General features: G+C 44.6%; 1 protein-coding gene across 29 annotated transcripts in view; it reads right to left on the bottom strand.

The window, feature by feature from the left end:
• ssbp2a (single stranded DNA binding protein 2a) overlaps nt 1–22,500 on the bottom strand; it is a gene marked incomplete at its 5' end in the record, with an annotated part of 58,940 nt that overhangs the window by 16,855 nt on the left and 19,585 nt on the right. For 26 of the 29 annotated variants that reach the window (XM_080532053.1, XM_080532042.1, XM_080532064.1 and 23 more), the window contains 3 exons: nt 9,839–9,923; nt 10,327–10,388; nt 12,774–12,846. In XM_080532053.1, the coding sequence (XP_080388179.1) occupies nt 9,839–9,923; nt 10,327–10,388; nt 12,774–12,846 (220 nt within the window). The remainder of the gene's footprint in view (nt 1–9,838; nt 9,924–10,326; nt 10,389–12,773; nt 12,847–22,500) is intronic. The other 3 variants (XM_080532050.1, XM_080532059.1, XM_080532063.1) reach the window with 1 other exon arrangement.

Here is a 22,500-nt window from a genome sequence, read left to right as displayed (position 1 = left end):
ACAGAATCAGCAGTACTGTGGTAGCTAGTAGGTGGCTGGGACCCTGGCCGACTGCATTACTTTTATTACCTATGTCATTATCGGACAATCGTAAACATCCCTCAGCCGTAGAAGCGGCGCAGTATAAAATGAGAGGTGGGGCTGTGGGCTGACGCGCCGTGTCAGATACCCGAAGATTTACACCGTTGTAAACGGTAGTCACACACAAGCACGAATGCATCTTCACAAAGACAAGCATGCACGCACACACACACACACGCGCGCACACACACAAACACGCGCACGCACACACACACACACACACACACACGCACACACACACACACACGCACACACGCACACACACGCACACTAAACAGAGGGCTATAGAGAGGCCGTACTGTAGTAAGTTACTCCGCTACTATGAGACCTTTCCATCCAACACAAGGAGAGATAACTGAGTTAGACTGAACACAGAGGAGAAGTGATAGATAGGCACTCAACTCCTGGAGAGAGCGGGAGAGCGATTTAAAAGTAACATCTTCAGATGGCTGCGAGATTCTGTCATGGGTAGATACTCCCGTACTATTGAGAGACGGATTGCTTTTGGAAGGGAGGAAGTAACAGCGTGTGTGCATGTATGTATGCGTGTCTGTCTGTCTGTGTGTGTGTGTGTGTGTGTGTGTGTGTGTGTGTGTGTGGAGAAATAAGAGGGACGGTTGGCTAAATGGATGGAGGCAGATGTTTTCTACCCCACACCCCAACCACTACACTCAGCTACTGTACTGTCAGAGAGTGGTCCCTTCTCCTGACCCCTGGGCACTGAAATAGAGACAGGGGTGAGATAAAGGTGTGGGAGCCTTGAGCACCACCACAACCGGTTTGGGTCACAGAGATAATGGGACACCCTCCTCGTTACCACATAAAACCTCTGGCCCTGCCCTAGCCCCAGCCCCAGCCCTGCCCTAACCCCTACCCCCAGCTCAGCTCAGCCCAACCCTGCCCTAACCCCTAGCCCTGCCGTCCTCTCATATGCCCTCGCAGCCCTTACCTCCAGCCCTGGCCCTGCTATTATTCAGAACCCCAAACCCGTCCTCTCACTCCCCCTACTCCCAGCTCCCCTACGCCACCTCTGTCCTCACATCCAGACCCAAACCCCCAGCTTTTACTTTTTTTACTAACCCCAACCCATGCATTCACCCCATATCCCTTTCACATAGTCTCTTCCCCCGGTTCAATTCTACCCTCTCCCTCATCCTTAGCCCCAGCCCTCACCCCCAGGCCCCAGCCCTCACCCCAGGCCCCAGCCCTCACCCCCAGGCCCCAGCCCTCACCCCCAGGCCCCAGCCCTCACCCCCAGGCCCCAGCCCTCACCCCCAGGCCCCAGCCCTCACCCCCAGGCCCCAGCCCTCACCCCCAGGCCCCAGCCCTCACCCCCAGGCCCCAGCCCTCACCACTGGCCCCAACCCTCACCCCCAGGCCCCAGCCCTCACCCCCAGGCCCCAGCCCTCACCCCCAGGCCCCAGCCCTCACCCCCAGGCCCCAGCCCTCACCCCCAGGCCCCAGCCCTCACCCCCAGGCACCAGCCCTCACCCCCAGGCCCCAGCCCTCCCCACTGGCCCCAACCCCCCAGAGAGAGCAAGCGAGAGAGAGAAAGAAACAGGAGAGGTGGGGTCAGAGGATGGGTAGAGGGGGTGAGTGACAGGAAGAGAACTGATTACTGCAACATTAAAGCTACCCTCCGTAGTTCAGACAGAGTTGGCTGGCCCACCACTTTGTTGAAAACTCAAAAAGCATGGTGTAGTTGCGAAAACTGTGGCTGTAGTGTAAAGTAACACATTTTTTAATCGACTGACCTTAAACAATTAGTTCAGAGGTCAAATCGTGGTACAATTTGAGGTTACAGCAGCCCGTTGGACAACGTTGTTGACACATCTGGGACTGCAGCACTTGCCGTTTACACACCTCCCCTTGGACGATCTGGTACCTCCCATCTCCCGCACTATAAACCTGCACGTGTCAGCATTGTTGTGTTGATAAACTGTCTCCCTGGTTACTTTGACATGATATTAAAATAAATTCTCCAAACTGAAATCACATCACGCATTCTAGAGTTGTGGTAACAAACAAACGGCACCAGCTCATGGCTTCCTTTCATTCTTCCTCTCCCTGTTTCACTCCCTCCCTTCATTCTTCCTCCCTCTCTCCATTGGTCATCGCCATGGCAATGATGCTGCTGTGAGTCACCTCCACAGTGCACCGCTCCGCTCCTCAGCTCAGCTCAGAAAACAGGAGGAGAGTAGAGACTGCATGGAGAAGGGTTCTGTTGCCCTGGAAACAGTAACTGGGGGTCCCTCTGCCCCCCCCCCCCCACCCCCCCCACTCTCCCTCCTTCCAAACCCCCACACGCACACATACACTACTCCTGTTTAAACACATTAAACGCAGAACACTTTAAACGCATACACTCTGATTAAGTTATACAAACATATAATGACATTTCTAATATCTAAAATGTTATATCGACACTATATTGTTTTATGAACACACGGCATGCTTGCTCAGTTTGTGTGTGTAGTCAGTGTGTTTGTGAAAGGAGTGAGTACAGTGTATGTGAATGCTAGAACAGCACCTCTCTCTAAAGTTAGTACATTGTACCCTGGCAACATCTCTGTGATGTCATCCTGATAGAATGTAATGGGGTGGTGGTGAGGTCATCACAGCAGCAGAAAAGCTCTGGTAGACTTGTACTAACATGCAGGAAAACAGCCAGGCCCTGAGGCAGTACAGACACAGACACATGCACACACACACACACACACACACAAACATGTGTGTGCGCACGTGTGGGTGTGTGTATGTGTGTGTGTGTGTGTGTGTGCGAAGGGTCACATCAGGACAGGGGTGTTTTCAGTTAGACCTCAGAGTAGACCAAAACCATGTGTTCAGTCACTAAACCCTACTGTCCCTGGACCCCTGTGAGAAGTCTAAAACATACCTGTGTACAGTATGTGTGTGGGCGCATGGCAGTGTGTGGGTTTATGCAGAAACAGTACATGTAGCTAGCTTAATACACAGTACAGTGCATACATACAGTATGTGCTATCTCCTATTAAACCCTGTGGGTGTATGAAGAGTGAATGGGTTTACAGTATATAGGCAAGGCAAGGCAAGGCAAGTTTATTTGTATAGCACATTTCATACAACAGGGGCAATTCAAAGTGCTTTACATGCATTATTTAAAAATACAAGAGGAGCATAATATTATAATTTTTTACAATGAATAAAAGCAAATATAAGAAGTAAATAGATAAAACATTTAAAAAGACAATAGTTAATGGAAAAAAGACATTGATAGAAGTGTTTGTGTTTAATCATAACTGGTGCAAAACATGAAGGTTTTTAGCTTAGATTTAAATATTTTAAGGATTTGGGCCTGTTTGATTTCTTCAGGGAGTTTGTTCCAGGAGCATGCAGCAGCGTGACTGAAAGCTGCTGCACCGTATATATACATATATAGCTCTGTAAAAAATTAAGAGACCACTCCAAATGTTTGTTAAATCAGTTGCATGTATGGCAGCCATTCCATCCCAGTGTCTGTTGAATTCCAACACAGGCACACCTCATTCTACTTAGTGAGGTTCTGAGGTACTGATAAGTTGATCACCTGAACCCAATCTTATTTGACCTGGAAAAGTATAAAAACCACTGCCGCGGTCATCCCTATCCTCTTGCAATAGGACCAGCTGGATGGCAAACACAGTGCTAGTAGTACCTCAAAAGTAATTGGAATAAAGGAATAACTATTGACCATGCCAAAAGAGTTGAAAAGAAAAGTTGTGAGTGAGGAAAAGAAGGGAAAAAAAGAAGGTTCAATTCTGGCTTTACTGGCAGAGGAATTACAGTGAGCATCAGGTTGCTTCCATCCTTAACATTTCAAAGACGTTTCATAACAACAAGGTCAAGCAGCAGACATTGGGGACAACAAAGCCACAGACCGGTAGAGGGTGAAAACGACTCTCCACCGACCGTGATGACCGCCAACTCATTCGAATGTCACTCAACAACCGTAGGATGACATCAAGTGACCTACGAAAAGAATGGCAAATGGCAGCTGGGGTGAAGTGCACGATTTGAAACAAGCTCCTATAGGGGCAGGGCTGAAGTAAAGCGGAAAAAAGTGCAAAAGAAGCAAAGCTGTGGTTTGCAAAAGACCATAAGGATTGGAAGAAAACGTGCTTCCTTCTGCTCTGACAATGTTCCCCAACTCTGAGGATTGTTTTTTTTCCAGCAGGACAATGCTCCATGCCACACAGCCAGGTCAATCAAGGTGTGGATGGAGGACCACCAGACCAAGACCCTGTCATGGCCAGCCAAATCTCCAGACCTGAACCCCATTGAAAACCTCTGGAATATGATCAAGAGGAAGATAGATGGTTACAAGCCATCAAACAAAGCCGGATTTTTGCACCAGGAGTGGCATCAGGCCAAGCAGAAAGACTGGTGGTGAGCATGTCAATACGCATGAAAGCTGTGAGTGAAAATTAGAATCAGAATCAGATTCAGAACCACTTTTATTACATCGTATTGTACAAGTACACAAGAGTAAAATTCTTTGGCTTTTTGTTCCTCAACATTGACATTGTAGCATTCAGATACAAAAAACTAATAACAAAAATAAAATAATAAGTAATGTAAGTAAGTAAAATAAGTAACCCTACATTGATAAAGTAATAAAGTGATGGTTTTGCAGTGGCTTCAATGAAAAACACAAATGCTGTGCAAAGTACGATGATATGAAATGCAATATGATACAAGTTCAGTAGTAAATTAGTCCAGTGGTATACAAGTAATCCAGTAGTGTGCAGTAGTTCTAATACTGTAATATGTACATTTTTGTAGTGTGTGTGGGGTTGGTTAGGGGGTGGCAGGTTTATTCCACCAAATATTGATTTCTGAACTCTTCCTAAGTTAAGATATTAGTATTGTGTTGTACAATGATGAAATGAATGGACTTGTTTTCTTTGTATTGTTTGAGGTATGAAAACACTACATCTTTTTTGTTATTGTTTTGTTTGTTATATTGACCAGTTGTCATTTTCTGCAAATAAATGCTCTAAATGACAATATCTTTATTTGGAATTTGGGAGAAATGTTGTCAGTAGTTTATAGAATGAAACTAAATAGTTTGTTTTACTCAAACACATACCTATAAATAGTCAAACCAGATATAATTGATTATAATTTTGCAGTGGTTTCTTAACTTTTTACAGAGCTGTATATATAGTAAACGTGTGTGTGTGTGTGTGTGTGTGTGTGTTCTTGCACTTGCAGACAGATCGGAGGTTGCCTTTGGCACTTGGTGCTTGATCTCTTCACCACGCTAACAGCATAGTGTCAGTGCTGACATCCACTCCTCTCTCTCTCTCTCTCAATGATACCACAGGGTGATACCACAGACTCCCTACCGCACCGCCTGCTTGCCTAGTGATTGGCACTTGTTCTTGCCTCTGTGAGATACACATACAGCGCTCACATAGAGAGACAAACACACATACAGCGCTCACATATACTATAGAGAGACAAACACACATACAGTACACAGTATACACAGCAATGGGAGAACAAAACACACTTACAGGCGATAAAATAGGAGAATATACAGTACAGTCTCTTACATAAACAGTCAGAACTCAATGATTCATATAGCACCTTTATGAATCTCATTTCTGTGAAAATGTCTGTTTTAACAGCACACACACACACGCACGCACACACACACACACACACACACACACACACACACACACACACACACACACACACACACACACACACACACACTCGTTCATTAAATGCCGAAAAACTGTTTGAAAATGTGGATTTGCTGACATGCTTGAGCTGCTTTCATAGGTTTTACAACCAATTTCATGCTGGCATGACTCTCTTTTCGATTGTGTTTAATTTGCTTGTATTTGTGTTAAACTATGTGCGAACACACAGATATGAGTTTGCATAAGAGTCTGACAATGATAAAGCAGAACAAGAATAGGCCATTGTCTCAAAAGGATAGAGGGGACAGCTTTGAAGAAAAGTGGTAGAAATTAGACAGTTACAGTAAGTAAATGCCCAATGCCTACTGTATACGCTATGGCTCCCAAAAGGCCAAATGCTTCTACCCCCTTTACCCTAAAGGAACTTCTACCCCCTTTACCCTAAAGGAACTTGGGTAGAAGCATTTGGCCTTTTCTGAGCCATACTGTATACAGTAGGCATTGGGTATTGATTTGAGACACCCATAAATCCCTAAGGGATAAAATCAATCATTTTGTGTGACCCCAACAACTGGATCACTAGCAGATAATAATGACGCCTGTATTCTATTTACCTAAAATATGCTCTAAGTTTACATGTAACTGGTTGTATTAAAACCCCCAAACCCTGCAACATACACCAATGAGCAAAAACATTATGACCACTGACCGGCGAAGTTTCATTAACATTGATTATCTTGTTACAATGGCACCTGTCAAGGGGTGCGATATATTAGGTAGCATGTGAACAGTTAGTTCTTGAAGTTGATGATGGAGAAATGGGCAAGAGTAAAGACCTGAGCAACTTTGACAAGGGCCAAATTGTGATGGCCAGACGACTGGGTCAGAGCAAGGGTTGTGGGGTGCTCCCGGTCTGCAATGGTGAGTATCTACCGACAGTGGTCCAAGGACTCACAAACCACAAATCCGATATGGAATGTGTCCTGCTTATCTGCACTTTCATAAAGTGAAAAATGACCTTGCCCTATTTGGGGACTTTTTCACCAGACCGTGTCACATTTATCAAATCAAAGTGAACAGGGACAGGAACGCAATTTGCAATTAAGGAACCCTACATGGGATCCTGACCCCATGTTTGGGAATGGCTGGTAATCCAATGAATCCCTCTAACCCAGTAGAAGACCAAAACTGAAAATGCTTTATCAATCTATCACTAAGTCAAGACTTGCTGTAAGTATTGATTGACACCCTTTAGCAGCCTTTATAACATAACTGTTATGGCTAACTGTTATGGCATAACTCGCTATACTATGCATTTTGCATGGATACAAAGGGCAACCACACAAATGCTGAAAATCATCTGTCTCCTTCGTTACCTTCAAAGCTCTCACAACAGTGTGAGGTATGAATCTAATTGACCTGCATGGATCGAAGTCTTATTCTTGAAAGACAGAAAAGCAATATTCTCCCAGTTAGTTCCTAATTGAGCCATTTCCGGGACAATCGAGAGAATGTAAAAATAGCTTGTTTTTATGACTCCATGGCCTTCCTCAAATGGAATTTGCTCATTTACCATCTAGAAACACAATTTAAAAAGCACTTAACAGAACTGTAAACTCAGTTTTTCTGCCTGAGAAGCCCACTTCCATGACAGAAATCAATACGGCAGGTCTCCTCACTTCATTCATCAGTCTTTTCTTCCCTTGTTTTTTCATGACATCATTGAGTTCCTGGAATACTGGCCTAAGTCAGTCAGGAGCTACTTTTCGACAGCAGTGCCAGTGCATGTCAATGCTTACTAGAGGCCAGCTAGTGCCCAAAACCTGGAGCTTCCAGCCTGTTTGAATTTCCACAGCTGGGCTTTTCTAGTCCCACCCCGTAGTATGAACTCCAGACTGTTTACATTTTGCAGTTTGTAAGGTGGCAAACTACAGAGACTAGCAACACTTGTCAAATGCTGTAGTTTCCCAACAGATTATGGTATGACAATCTTATTTGTAAAAAGCACTATTCAAATCAATTTGATTGTGAGGTTGTGGGAACTCTGTTGGGCCTCAGAAAGACCAGGGGGGTAGAGCAGGCTATAAGTCCAGGTTTTAAGCCTTCGATAGGCTTGAAGTCAGGAGCGTTGAAGCCCTGGGGTGACAGTGGAAAAGCAATTGGTCTTGGCATGCACTGGCACACACAGCATAAGCCCTGTTGTGGAAAGCCGGCTAGTGACACACACATACTGTACACATTATGATGCGCACACACACACACACACACACACACACACACACACACACACACACACATACATTTTATTAGGAACAATATACTCATACTGGGTAGGGCCTCCCTATACTCTCAAAACAGCCTCAATTCGTTGTGGCATATAGACCATAAGGATTGATAAGATATAATAGATGAATAAAAATAAATATCAGATTATTTTTGGTGAGTGTAGCTTAGGATACGATAGAGAGCAGACGATGGAGAGCAAAGCCTTGCAACAATTTATTCAGTTGAGCAAAAGGAAAAAACACAAAGATCTATCTCCGCTCACATGCAGCACACCCCTCCAACATTAATTATGTCGTCTCTCAGTAATTAGCTATCAGAAAATAATTACCACCAAAATGTCTGATTAAAATCTCCCATCAGCCTCAAAGTCAGAGATTGAAATGAACGACATCCACATTGAATCAAGGTATCTTACTTTTTCAATAACCGTCTAGTATAATTGTCTCCTCATCTCTGTTAATTGAGATACAGGGATCTGTGAGGTAGTTGTGATTGAATCTCAGAACCAGTGTTGCATTAGAACAGTTAATTGAAAGTGACCCAAGTATAATTACAATTGGCAGATTACCTCCTGAAGAAGGATATATAGGAGATGGTGTGCTTGGTGCCTGCTACATTAAAAACATTAATGCCTATTCTTAATTGATGGAGTTATAGGCCATACGAAAAATAGATGGAATTGTTGATTTATCTTATGAGCCACTTTCGTAGTGTGTGTGTGTGTGTGTGTGTGTGTGTGTGTATGTGTGTGGGTATGTGTAATTAACTTCCTCCTTCTCTCTTTCCCTCCAACTCTCAGTTTCTGCTCCTGCTCTTCTCCAATCTCTCTCTCTTTCTCGCTCTCTCCCTACCCTTGTCCCTCACCCCCCCGCCCCCACTCCCCACCCCCCACCCCCCTTTCTTTCTCTCTCTCTCTCTCTCTTGGGGCTCGGAGGTCGTGCTGCCCTCCAGATCCTCTCCCCAGAGCCAGGATGACATCATCACATCCCTACCTCATTCCCCAAGCGCCTATTCATCACCCAGATCATCATCACAGGCATCAGCATCCCCCCAAACACACCCACCCTCCTTATTAAAGCTTCCCCCACAACGCAACGCACGCACGCACACACACACACACACACACACACACACACACACACACACACACACACACACACAGCTCCCCTCTCCCCCTCCTCCTGATCTTAACCCTCAGTGAGAGGGAGAGAGAGAGAGAGAGAGAGAGAGAGAGAGAGAGGGAGAGAGAGAGAGAGAGAGAGAGAGAGAGAGAGAGAGAGAGAGGGAGAGAGAGAGAGAGAGAGAGAGAGAGAGAGAGAGAGAGAGAGAGAGAGAATCCTGCTGGGGTAAGCAGAAAAGCTCCGACCTGTGTTACTCCCAACAATGTATCTCAATAAAGCACGCCACACTAAATCTGATGAGTCAGACCTGCTACAGAGAGCAGAGAGAAGAACAATAACATCAAAAAGCAAGAGAGGAGACCCCCCCCCCCCCCCCCCCGCTCACTTCCTATCCCAGGGTGAGAGAGACACTTCCTCTCTGAGTCACTGTAACATTGAGATGTTCTGGTAATGCTTACATGACTGACTCCTCCTATTACTGGACCTGAGACTGTACCATACACCAGTCAAACAGTCAACAAAGACCCACCACCCTGATGTACAGTTTGTGAATTGTGAGACAGAAGGACCGGGCACAGGTCAGTGGTTGTCGGTTGAATGGTTTTGTGGAGTTTTGTTTGGGGGTGTGGAAGGGGGGGGGGGCCGGATGTTACGGGAGAAATGTTGAGGTAGACTTACATAGTCATGGAAGGCCTTGGCCTCACTCGAGTGCTCGCACGACTCTCTCCTTTCGGGAGCTGCGCAATACAAATCCCAGAATACACTGCAAGACAGAATAACAAATCTTAATTTCCATATTTGTGACAGCAGCTGGTGAAAAACTGCGAACAACTCGCCAACCAATCAAAAATGTTCTGACTTTTATTCTGAAAAAATGTAATAAATGTCAGTGTTGTTGAAAATCAATGATGCACTCGCTAGTCAAGCCAACACATTGCAATACAATGGCTTCTATGAGTAATCCTCACTACTGTACACTAACTAGGTTGGCGACTTGTTCCCAGTTTCACCAGCTGCTGTCACATTTAATAAGTATACAATATAATCAACAGGAGTTGCAATGAGAAGGGAGAACAGTAGATGAGAGGAGGAAGGGTGACGGAGGAGGGTGAACATTGACAAGAGAAGGGGGGTTGGAGAGATTGATGGAGGGTTAAAGTACTCACCACCACCAGGAGTGTAAGAACCCTGGAGGTTCTCCTAATGTGATGTTCTTCTCCCATCGGATCTAGAGAGAGTGAGAGAGAGAGAGACACACACACACACACACACACACACACACACACACAGCATGAGTAAGAGGAGAAGCTATGCTGTATATATTATCTAGAGGTAAACAACCCCAGCGCACTATAGCTCAATTCTATGCACATTCACAGGTCTATAGGGAAATTCACATGTTAATATCATTTGGTATATCATATCATTGAACTCCAAGCAGGCTGCCCCATGGTATCTGTGTGTGTGTGTGTGTGTGTGTGTGTGTGTGTGTGTGTGTGTGTGTGTGTGTGTGTTTGTGTGTGTTTGTTTGTGTGTGTGCTCGTGTTATGTGTGCATCTTGCATCTCGCTAACAGAGTGGCCGCACTTGTTCCCCCCACGTGTGTGTGTGTGTGTGTGTGTGTGTGTGTGTGTGTGTGTGTGTGTGTGTGTGCATTGTGTACACAGTACAGTTCACATATGAGCCATTGTTAGTTGTTTGTCTGTGAGTCTGTGCTTGAGGACATGTAGCAGCCTGAGAGGCCTTGTTGGTCGTTTGTACCCACACACTGTGAACCTTCTGAGACCCCTGTGTTTGCTTTTCACCAGTACTATCTCTCTTCTCCTCTCCTCTCCTCTCCTTTCTTTCTTTTAGTGTTTCTCTCTTTTTTCACAAATCTTAGACAACCCCCCCCCCCCCCGCCCCCCGTCCCGTCTGTACTCCCCCCCCGTCTGACTCACACTCACTGACATCACCCTTTGAGCACAATACATTTGATTTATATACACATGCACGCACGCACGCACGCACACACACACACACACACACACACACACACACACACACACACACACACACACACACACACACACACACACACACTCACACACACACACACACACACACACACAGACAGACAGACACACACACATACACACACACACACACACATACACACACACACAGTTAAGGCTGTTTACTTCACCAGTATCACATGGTAAAGTCACATGACTGGGCAGCTGTATAAGGAAACTGTACACAATGGGGCGACTGTCATGGTATTGTTTAGGCTAGCTGTCAGGGTGACGTCACACTCTTTATGGGCTTCCAACAAACCTACTTCAACCTGACCCCTCTTTACCTTTACCGGACCCCTCTTTACCTTTACCTGACCCCTCTTTACCTTTACCGGACCCCTCTTTACCTAAGGTGTCAATAGCAGATGCGTGTGTTTGGTCCTTTGGTTTGGTCTGTGTATCTTGAGTCTGGGGAAAAAGGTTTGCTCATGCTAATTCACAGACCAACCAAGGTGCATGAATGGAGGAGCAGACTGGTAACGTACAAAGCATTCAACTTCTCTTGGAGGACAAAATGGAGGATAAACTTAACTGAGCCTGGGGGTGGTGTAAACAGATCTAAGTGGTAAACACAGCTCAAGTGCATAACAGCCCTTTAAAGCTCTATTCCTCTCCTCCCATTTACTCCACGGTCTAGTGTTTACCCTGGCATCGGCTGTGTGTGTGTGTGCGTGCGAGCGTGTGTGTGTGTGTGTGTGTGTGTGTGTGTGTGTGTGCGTGCAAGCGTGTGTGTGTGCATGGTGTATGTGTATGTGTGCGTGTGTAAGGCCAGCATGTTTATACACGTCTCGTGGTAATGCGATCCCACACTCAAACACACATGAATAAAGCTCCTTTCATCTTCACCATCTCCGGAAGAAAGGGAGACGGAGTGGTATAGCATTGGACGCCAGAGAGGAAAGGGTGTGTTTGTGTGTGTGTGTGTGTGTGTGTGTGTGTGTGTGCGTGTGTTTCCCGCTCCTCATCCATCTTTTCATCGCCCTATTCCTCCTTTGTCCTGTAATAATTTCAAGTGGTTTCGAGTAAAATAGTCACTCTGTAACCTAGTCACCTGCGAGAGAGAGAGAAAGACAGAGAGGATAGAGACAGAGACAGACAGAAAGACAGAGAGGATAGAGATAGAGACAGACAGAAAGACAGAGGGGATAGAGATAGAGACAGACAGAAAGACAGAGGGAGGGAGAAGGAGATGCTGCTGAAACAGAAGGCTGTATATCGTAACGCTGGTTTCAACCCGCTGAGCCCCGTGCCAGCCCTCTGTACTGCCAGGTCAGCACTGTGGTCCAGGCTGATTCAATTAGCCACACAGACCCCGGCCTGGCTTAATGGACACTGCATAGGGGGTAGAGACAGGGCCCTGCCCTTGGAGAGCGGACACACACACACACACACGCGTAAACAGAAGCATGCACACACACACACAAACACGCACACACATGCACACACACATACACACACACACACACACACATGCACACGCGTGCTCACACACACACACACATGCACACGCGTGCTCACACACACACACACACACACACACACACACTTGGGTCTTACCTCTGACAGGAAGGTCTGTGCTGACTTCTGTGCTCCTACATGTAGCAGGTATTCATACACGTAGAGTGCTAATCTGCACACAGAGAAAGACAAAGACAAAACAATATGTCAGCATGCAATAGAGCCCAGTGAATTGTAAGCTAACCAGCCTATATGGCCACTAAAGAAAGATGCATTACAAACTGAAGCTAGTGACGGATATTTGGCTCGAACATGTCTGTACTATAGAGCAAGTGAGGGTTGGAGAAATTCTTGAGGGGCTGATATAGAACCTACTCAACGTGTGCTGTGAAGACATCAGGTAGATAAACAAGCGCCTTGTTCAGGTAGATAAACAAGGGAGATACACCAGGTTTATACCATAATGACAATACAACCAGGATTTATATAAATAGGACCCTTTTTCGGGAGCGGGGAACCTTAGGGAGCAAGGAACATTGGACCCTTTTTCGGAGCGGGGAACATAGGACCCTTTTTCGGGAGGGAGCTAAGTTACTGGGGAACATAGGACCCGGGGAACATAGGGATGACCCCACCAGCTGTCGCCCATAAGACACGGGTAAAGCATTTCTGCGACACGCGTTTCTATTCACTGTTTTTGTTCCCTTGTCGCTGTATTCAATGCCAAAACCAGAATGAATGACCCCACAACGCAGATTTGTAGCAATCCGGGGCTTCCTCAAACTGTTGCCATGTTCTCAACTCCGCTCGCCACGAACAAACATTTGAACAAGAAGTAACTGCGTTCCAGACCAACTCGACCTCTGACTTTGAATGAAACGCAGCATAAACCGAAAAACCGCCACGGTTCACTGGTGTATCGAACCGTGGAAGGCGAACCGTACGGTTCAATATAAAACCGAGAACCGTTGCACCCCTAGTAGCCTACACACAGTCAAACGCCTCCTTTTTTACCTCAGGCTCATTCTACAGTACACCCCCAAAAGCTTTTTGCATGCTGAGAATTAATTACAGACTTGATTTGTTAATCGATTCTTTACCCAGTTGCTACTCTCTAGATAGAAGTGCCTAAGAGCAGATGGGGGGGGGGGGGATACCTGATCCATAAATACAAGACAACTATTGATGCAGTGTGGGATCGATAGCAGATCACTCAGTCGGCTAACAGACTAGGAGTGAAGATCTGTGCAGTACTAACATGGATAGATACCATACGTGAAGGTAGTCTCCAGCACTGACATCAAAACAGCAAACAAACAAACAAACAAACAAACGCTACGTTAATTAAGGGCGCAACTCCTAAGGTAGGCTATAGTGTCTGGGCATTTCCTGCATCTTTCTTGAATTGTATTGTGTCTTCACCTAAAGTTGACTTTAAATATGTAGTGTGAACAGCCGAGAAGCCCCTGAGCAGTTCTAGCCTGTGTCGCAGGTCCTTAGTCCTCCAGACTCCTAAAAATAACCCCCCCCCTTCAGACGCCTCTCGTCTGCCTGTCTGAATATGATGGACTGCACACCTATCTACTCTCTCCACGCAGGTGACTCACTCTCTCTCTCTCTCTCTCCCTCTCTCTCCCTCTCTCTCTATATCTCTCTTCCTCTCCCCCCCACCCTCTTTCACGAGAGGCCACATCTGTCCGATGACGAAGGGATGCAGTATGAAAGAGACGGCAGGAGAAAACACACAGGCTTCCGCTACCATGGAGTAGTTGTTTAACCAAAGAGACAGAGAGAAGGAGTGCTTGCTTTACAGGTACAAGGTTAACACTACAATGAGAGTCTTAACAAAACTCTTGACACCCTCCACGACGGCCCATGAATAAAACATAGTCGTGTTCCTCAGCTACGTTACCTCCCTCTACATCGAGGGACTGTCTTTCGGTCTCTCTCTCTCTCTCTCTCTCTCTCTCTCTCTCTCTCTCTCTCTCTCTCTCTCTCTCTTTTTTTTTCACGTTCTTTGTTGTCTTGTCTCAGTTCCCTCTTACATACTGGCTTTGAATGCTATTTAGGTTAATGATGGTAGTCAATCACACCAGTGGAAGCGGGTGGAGGGAGAAATCTGAGGATCAGCTTGATATGTTTGATACTATTCCTTTCATTCCATTATTCATTATAATTAGCCCCATCCTCCGATTTCTCCCTCCACTAGCCTCCACTGGTGCACACAGATTTAAAAAGGTTGAGAAAATATTATAGGCCCGCTCTGGATCACAAATAGCCCAATAGAAATGTGTGCTAAGGTAATGCATTGGCTTGTATGTTGAGTAAAGCCTGTGGTGATTGGTGCTTTCTCTTAATAACAGCTACCTGAACGACTGTCTATCTGGGTGACAAGTGTCATACAGTGTAGAGCCATTGTGATTAGTCGAGGAGTCTTCAGATCAGTAAATTGGAGCCAGATCTGACTTTTGTCAAAAAGGGATGGGAAGACAAAGAGGAAGAGGAGGAAAGGTAGGCATCCCCTGTGTGCCAATATGTGATATGTGGTAAAAAGTGCCGCATGTTGGCTGGCAATCCTCATCCGCAAATGAGCAAAACCCTTCTTTCTTTTTTTCTTTTTCTTTTTGATTACGAAAGATGAAGTGTTGAAGAGCCCACTTGATATAGCAAACAACAGTTTTAGGATCACTAAATACTTATCATTTGTGAGGACTTTTTAACCAGGCCATGTCACATTATGTGTCCACTCCCCTAGCACAGACTTAAACGTTTAGGATTGGCATAAGCATGACCTCTTACACCAATCCCATGCTTCTAAAAAAAAAAGTGTACACTTTAGGGAAAAGGATGAAGAATTCGGACACTGGGTTGACAGAGAAGAAGATGTGAGAGAAAAAGAAAGAAAAGCAGGGCTCAGTAGAAGAGAGGAAGTGATACAAGTAGAGGAGGCGAAAGGAGAAGAATGAGGGGAGGAATATAAAAAGGTGTTAATTTTCCCAGCAGTGCTGTTACTGACCAAAAGAACTCAGGTTTAAATGTGCTGAGGCATGTCAAAAATATACATCACACTTATTAAAATTGCTCTGTCTGAGTCTCAGTGTTTGTGTGGTGCAGGCGAGCAAACGCATGCACGTGTGGACACACCACCACACATAGACACACATAGACACACATAGACACATACTGTATATACACACACACACAAACACACACACACACACACACACACACACACACACACACACCACACACACACAGACATATTTTTCAGACAGCCAATAAAGGCACTTCCCAGTGTGCAGTATCTTTTAACTTTGACCCTGAACGACTCGTTTCAAAAGGCACTACTGATGAACATTGTTGGCCTAAATATACCCTTTCATTTTGAGTTTCCTTTTGTTCATTTGAGCTTCTTCTTGATAAGAAAAGAGGCTCAAAATATTGAGTAGAGATCCGTTTGAAAGCATACTGTAGTTGTCCTGGTGCTGTCAACTTGATGCGACAAAGCATAGCTCAGTAACATAACTTACAATGACTACCAATAAACACTTTCCTGAACTTTGATTATCTGTGAAAGCAGTTCAAAGTAACTCTATGTTAATTGAATAGACAGAAGACAGTCAACAATGAGGACATTTTTAGGCTATTTCCAATCCCACTCATGCCTATAACAACAGTTCAACACAAAGCATCTGTTCTATTTTCAGTATTCCCCTGTACTTAAACTTTGCCTGTTGAGGATTAACTGGAATACATGTTTTTCCTTTTGACTATATCTGTCACAGCAGCTTTGCCACAGTGGCAGTCTACCTTAGCCACTCTGTGCAGTGAATGAGGACCACTTTACATTTGATTAATCACTGTGCAACATGATTGAAAAGTGAGATCAAGTGTTTGTCTACTGTGTGTGAGTGTGTGTGTTTCTTTGCACGTGCGTGTGCGTGTGTGTGTGTGTGTGTGTGTGTGTGTGTGTGTATATGTACATGTGTGTGTGTACGATTGTCTGTCTCTATGTGACCTCCTTCCCCTTCAAAATCAAGTGGTTTTTATCCTCAGTCGCTATCTAATCTAATTAAATTCATATTTGGAGCTTAGCTTCCTTTCTCTCTCTACTCCAGATCTACATCAGGCGGTCCAGTCAGCTTCAGCAGTCAGGACCAAGCTTAATGAAGTCAGGGAGCTGAAATGCTGCTGATTCTCCATATTCCCTTTGTCACTGAACCGCGCAGAGTCAAGCGAGAGACAGGAGAGAGAGAGAGAGAGAGAGAGAGAGAGAGAGAGAGAGAGAGAGAGAGAGAGAGAGAGAGAGAAAAAGAGAGGGGGGGGGGTTGCTGTTTCGGCAGATCTCAGCACAGGAGAAATTAACCTACTTTACAGAATCAGCATTCGAGTCCAGCAAATCTCTGCTAATCAATTTACTGCCGCGGTGATCAAACCCTGACAGAGTTACAAATCAGACAATAACAGACAATAACTTTGGTGATTCATTAGGCCTGTAACAGCTGAAATGGAGTGTTTATGTTGCAGGTGTGTGTCAGCACCTGTGATTAACTCATAAGGCATGCTTATAAGAAAAACTGTCTCGGGGGGGTCAAATAAACTAGTAGATAACATTTGACCTCTGACTCTAAGAGACATACAGCTCAAAAACGATGAAGTGCTGACAGTGAGCTGGGCTGGAGAGAGAAATAGAGAGATCAAGAGGTTGGGGTTGGATCCTATAATCAGTATCAGTAAAGATAACCTTTACAGCTGATAGAGAAAATGAGAACGAACGAATTGAGAGAGAGCGATAGAAAGTGGTTGACAGACAGGGAAAGACAGAGAGATTACAGTACAGTAACAGCTGGAGCACAGCCTCAAAAAAGAGGATGCAGTGGTGTGGGAATAGTGACAGTTGATCTTCCACAGATTTGCAACTGAGATGAAAGGTTGGGGTGAGGAGTGAGGAGGGGAGGGGCTGAAGGTGGGGGATTAGAGAGGAAGAGAGAAGACAGACGGGGGTCTGAAGGGGTGGGGGTGGGGGCTAGTGGGTGAGCCTCACAATGAATACTCCTGAGGTCTGGAAACTTTCATATTCTAATGGTGACGGATCTGAGGGAACAGCCTGCGTAAAGCTAGCCAAGCACCCCTGCTGTGACCTCCTTCTGCATATGAACACAAAAACCCACACTGGGACAAGCAGCCACAAGAAGTAGGCTACCTTTCTCCTTTCTCAAACATACATGCACACACACTCCACAGTTTCCAGACGGAAAAAAAAAACAGACTGGAAAATGTAGGACAAAAAGAGTGCCTTTGGGTAAAAGACTATCAATTATATTTCTACAGAATGAAATATGAATTTCCACGATTTTGTAAACCTAGGTTGCATTAATAGTTAATGAAGTTGAAACATAGGCCTACTGTATATTGTAATTACCTCCTTTTTTACTTTTGTCTAAAACGGTCATAAAACAATAGCAAAACATGGCCTTTAGATCAGTCTAGTTCAGGTGGGCAATTCCTCTCAAGCCACAAGCCACCCTCATGTAGACAGACAACACCTGTAACTAAAAGTGGCTATAGGGCATTCCTATCACTTACAGCTCCTGGAGAGGGTCCCCGCTATCATCAAGCTAGGATCAAATGTGAACTCTGGTAAAAGGTGGTCCTGTGCTACAGACAAACACTTCCCCTGATTAATCAGACCCAGCAGCGGGGCTTTATGTGCCATTAAGATGTAGTGTATAAATGACTTCACTTCATTCATTAGAGAGGAACATCCTCTGTGGGAGGAGAGGCTTTGCCAGACAGCAAAGTGGGAGAGGGGGGTGGGGGGTACTGATGCACAATAAACAACGACAAATATAGACGCATTACATTGGTGAATAATTAATCTAAATACAGGCTTCAGAAAACAACGACAAAACAACGTGGAAAACAACCGTGGAGCGGTTATTAACTGGAGACCCATTACAACGCTAAACAGTGACTTAAAAACAAAAAGGTATTTTGTACAAACCCTGTATGAAAAGTTATTCTCTACTCCAGACACAAGCCCAAATCACCTTGTGGGGAAAAATCTGTCTCCACATAGCTAATCCCTTTTCTCTTTTCATTAGAGGAGAGTATTGTCTCAAAGGAGCAGCAGAGAGGAACGGGATGGCTAGGAAACAAGCTAGTAAATACGCTGAATGCATCGTTAACCCCACGCTGTGGCTTCCTTTGTCCTATTAGAGGAATCCTCCTCGACATTTTCAGAAGATTGGCTATTTCAGAAAGATCTCATTGCTTGGCTATCACACACACAAGCGCACACGAATGCACTCGCACTCCCATGCGTGGGCACGCACGGGGTGCATTGCGTGCGTGTGTATATGTGTGTGTGTGTGTGTGTGTGTGATAGCTGTGAGACCTTTCTGAAATAGCCAATCTTCACACATACACACACACGCATAACAATTGAATACAATGGGCTGGGGTGGGATGCACACCATGGGACAGACACAGGAGTTAAGGGAATGCTAAAGATAAGGAGATCAGATATACACTAACAAAATTGAGGGAAGATAAGGCTTAAATACAGTAGTGAAAGAGAGAGAGAGAGAAAGAGGGAATGAGAGAGAGAAAGAGGAGGATGATGATCAATGATTCATGATAGGGGGCTGGAAGGAGAGTGAGGTCAAGACAGAGCATGGAATGAGGGATGATGCGGCTTGTGAACATTATGCCTGTGCAGGCATTTATATGTACAGTACAGGTAGGACAATCTGATTCTGATGCCTAACTGAACAATGAAACATTGACTCACTGTTATATATTCACTCTAGTCAAGAAGACAGGACATACAGTTCCTATACAGTACAATACATCAGGTATGTAGTGGTTCAAGGTGATTAAACGCTGGACACTAGAGAAAACACTGTACACTGGAGAAAATTACGAAAGTAAACACTTTAAATGTGCTCATTTGTGTAAAAGCTGGGTAAACACTAGTCACCCCAAAGTGTGTAAATGTTGTTAATGTGTGTTTACCCTCCACTATATAATTAAATATGATACACATCATTACAACACTAATAAGTTGTGCCACTATCACATTGACCTCTGTAACAACTTTGCCATATTGACCTCTGTAACAGTGACAGACTGCACTAAATGCACTGTTTGGTAATACCCACGTTTCAAGCATACAGTATGTATCAATCATGAGGAATAAAAGTCAATTCAATATTGACATCATAAAACAACAACATGCCCAACAGGGAAGTGCCAATAAACCTGTTCATAGACCACTCTCCTACAGCTTGGCAGCATCTTCTCGTAACAACTTGGCCATAACAGCTCTCTAGTGAATCCCCAACTGGCCGTGTAGCTGTTCGTTGATGCATTTCTAATTGGCATATTTGCTGATTGTCACATGTTAAATCTATATTCTCCATTACCCCTACCCCCACCACCATGTCCGCTGAGGTTTCTCTAATGGCTGCTTCTCAAGACGGAACAGTTATATTAAGATACTGAAAGATGTACTGTATACTGTACCGTATAAGATACTGTAAATTTGATTCTCATTCAGACATTGTATAATCTTCAGATAGAAGTGAAGGAGTTGGACGAGTAAAACTTCCGCTTTGAAGATTTAAAAAAGCGCACATCGCGTCATAATCCTGCTTGAGGACAGACATTCATACTCAAACAAGCGTTTATTGGCCTGTGTTCTCTGTTTTGTCTCCGCAGAGAGGTTCTCACACCGCTTTGCTGTGTAAATGTTTGGACTAGTCTTTATCCCTCTCACTTCCAGCACACATTAAAGCCCTCACAGTAAAGGCTTGGCTGGGTGACAGAGGGCTCTCTAAACGGTGCTGTCTCTAAACCACCCAAACATCCCTCTCAGACTTACAAACATGACTCAGGGTGATCAGGGGTGGCGAACTATGACTATATGAAGTTGACAAACAAGCCACAAGACTGTGTTGGCAGTTGGCAGTTGAGCTAAACCCTAGGCATTATCTTGGTATGCTAACGCAAAATCCTCAGGTCTCAAGAAGCTTGGTTCACCAACCCACCTCCTCCGCTACATGTACATAGACTACTATTTAGGCTAATCATACAGTAACAGTGGTGTCACCATAGTACATCGTGTCAACATGAAATTCTGCACCATGTTGACATGTTAATTCACCATAACAGCGAGTCCTATCAGAAGAGAGACTTTAGAAAGGGCTCTAGTAGGTATGTGAGAGATGACAGAGCAACAAGAATTCACAGTCAAACCAAGTCCTTCAGGAAAGGATTTTTTGGTGGTAAAAATCCATTCCTGCAGTGATACGCATATCAAGGTAAGTCAGGAGAATGAAGCTCATATCCTGTGTGCTGGGAACAGCTCTGTGTTCTTTGGCACACCTCTGCGTGGTCCCCGTGTTTACCTTTCATTAACTCCAGCTCCCACCACAACCCCCCCCACACTCTCCCTCTCTGGGGCCAACCCCAACACAGGGCAAAGGACAGACATCATTCATAAAAACAGTCACTCAGGAGAAAAGATAATTATGAGAGAAGACATTATTTAAGTGGTGGAGGGATGTGTGACCTATGTAAATGTTCCGCTCCACCATCTCTAGGGTACATCTGTTGTATTCATATTACTCTTCAACAGAGTGATGGCTGATGAGAGGGTTCCATTGACCCATGCATGGTTCTCAGGGCTTTGTCGATCCCCACATGTAAGCAATGGTCTAATCACCCTGTTTAAAGCTTTAACAATTATCTTGAGGCCCAATTACTGTCATTTCAAAGTGGTTCTATAAACTTAAAGGTAATGGTGCCCTATTCATTCTGCATTTATATTATTATCTTAACATGTCCTCTCTGGGATGACAGTGGCAATCCTTTCTAGGGGTGGGCATCAATGATCGACGATCGCTAATTGATCGATAAGGATCTTGGTCGATCACAAAATATTTTGCTCGATAATCTTTTTATGTTAACATGTTAACATGATCATCTTTCTGAACAAGAACCAGTAGGCCTGCCGCCTACAGTCTCTCGCTGGAGTTTACATTTAAGTTAAGCTGGACGCTCTTAAGGACACTAACGTTTTTAGTCATCCTCCTATTTGTGAGTAACAGTTTTTTTACTGCCCCTATGGTGAGTTACTTATTTTCTATATTTGTATTTATAACGTAAAATGTGTTTTTAAGTTAAACAATTTAAGCTACTCACTGCCTTGTTTAAGAGGATTGTTATCTGACTGTAGTGTCTAGTTTGAATGTGAATGAATGAATGTGTGCAATAGCAACACAAATAACGTTTTTTCCCCTAATGAAAACAAAAGCTTATCGATTAATCGATAATTGATCGTTAATTCTTGCGATTATCGAAAAATAAATTTTGATCGTTTGCCCAGCCCTAATCCTTTCCCTCTCAAGCAAGATACAAAAAACATCTATGGAAACATCGATACTCTCGAGGACCAGAGTTGTATGCACCCCTACCCTACCATAGAGTCCACGCGTGCTGCCTGACAGTTAGTTTGCATCTGTTGACAGTTTACTGGTGATTAAAGGAGAGAAAGGCAATGGTAAAAGGCTGACCCCTTTGAAACAGCAGCCTCTGATCGAAGGGTAGCATGTCAGCTGTGTGATGAACTACAAAACCCCAGTCTCCCAGAGTCTCTCTGAGTAGTAGTAACATAGGGCAGGAAACCACTCTGGTCCAGATCATCACCAGGAAAAGAACACATTACTGCAACTGCAATTAAGAACAGGAAGAGAGAACAGCAACAAAAAACAGTGTCTGATAGGCAGAAATAGACATAGCAAAGAGAGGTTTTGGAGAGGGA

The sequence above is a fragment of the Nansenia antarctica genome (assembly GCF_963989245.1).
Source record: "Nansenia antarctica genome assembly, chromosome: 5".
Classification (NCBI taxonomy): domain Eukaryota; kingdom Metazoa; phylum Chordata; class Actinopteri; order Argentiniformes; family Microstomatidae; genus Nansenia; species Nansenia antarctica.
This window is presented reverse-complemented; position numbering and strand designations above follow the sequence as displayed.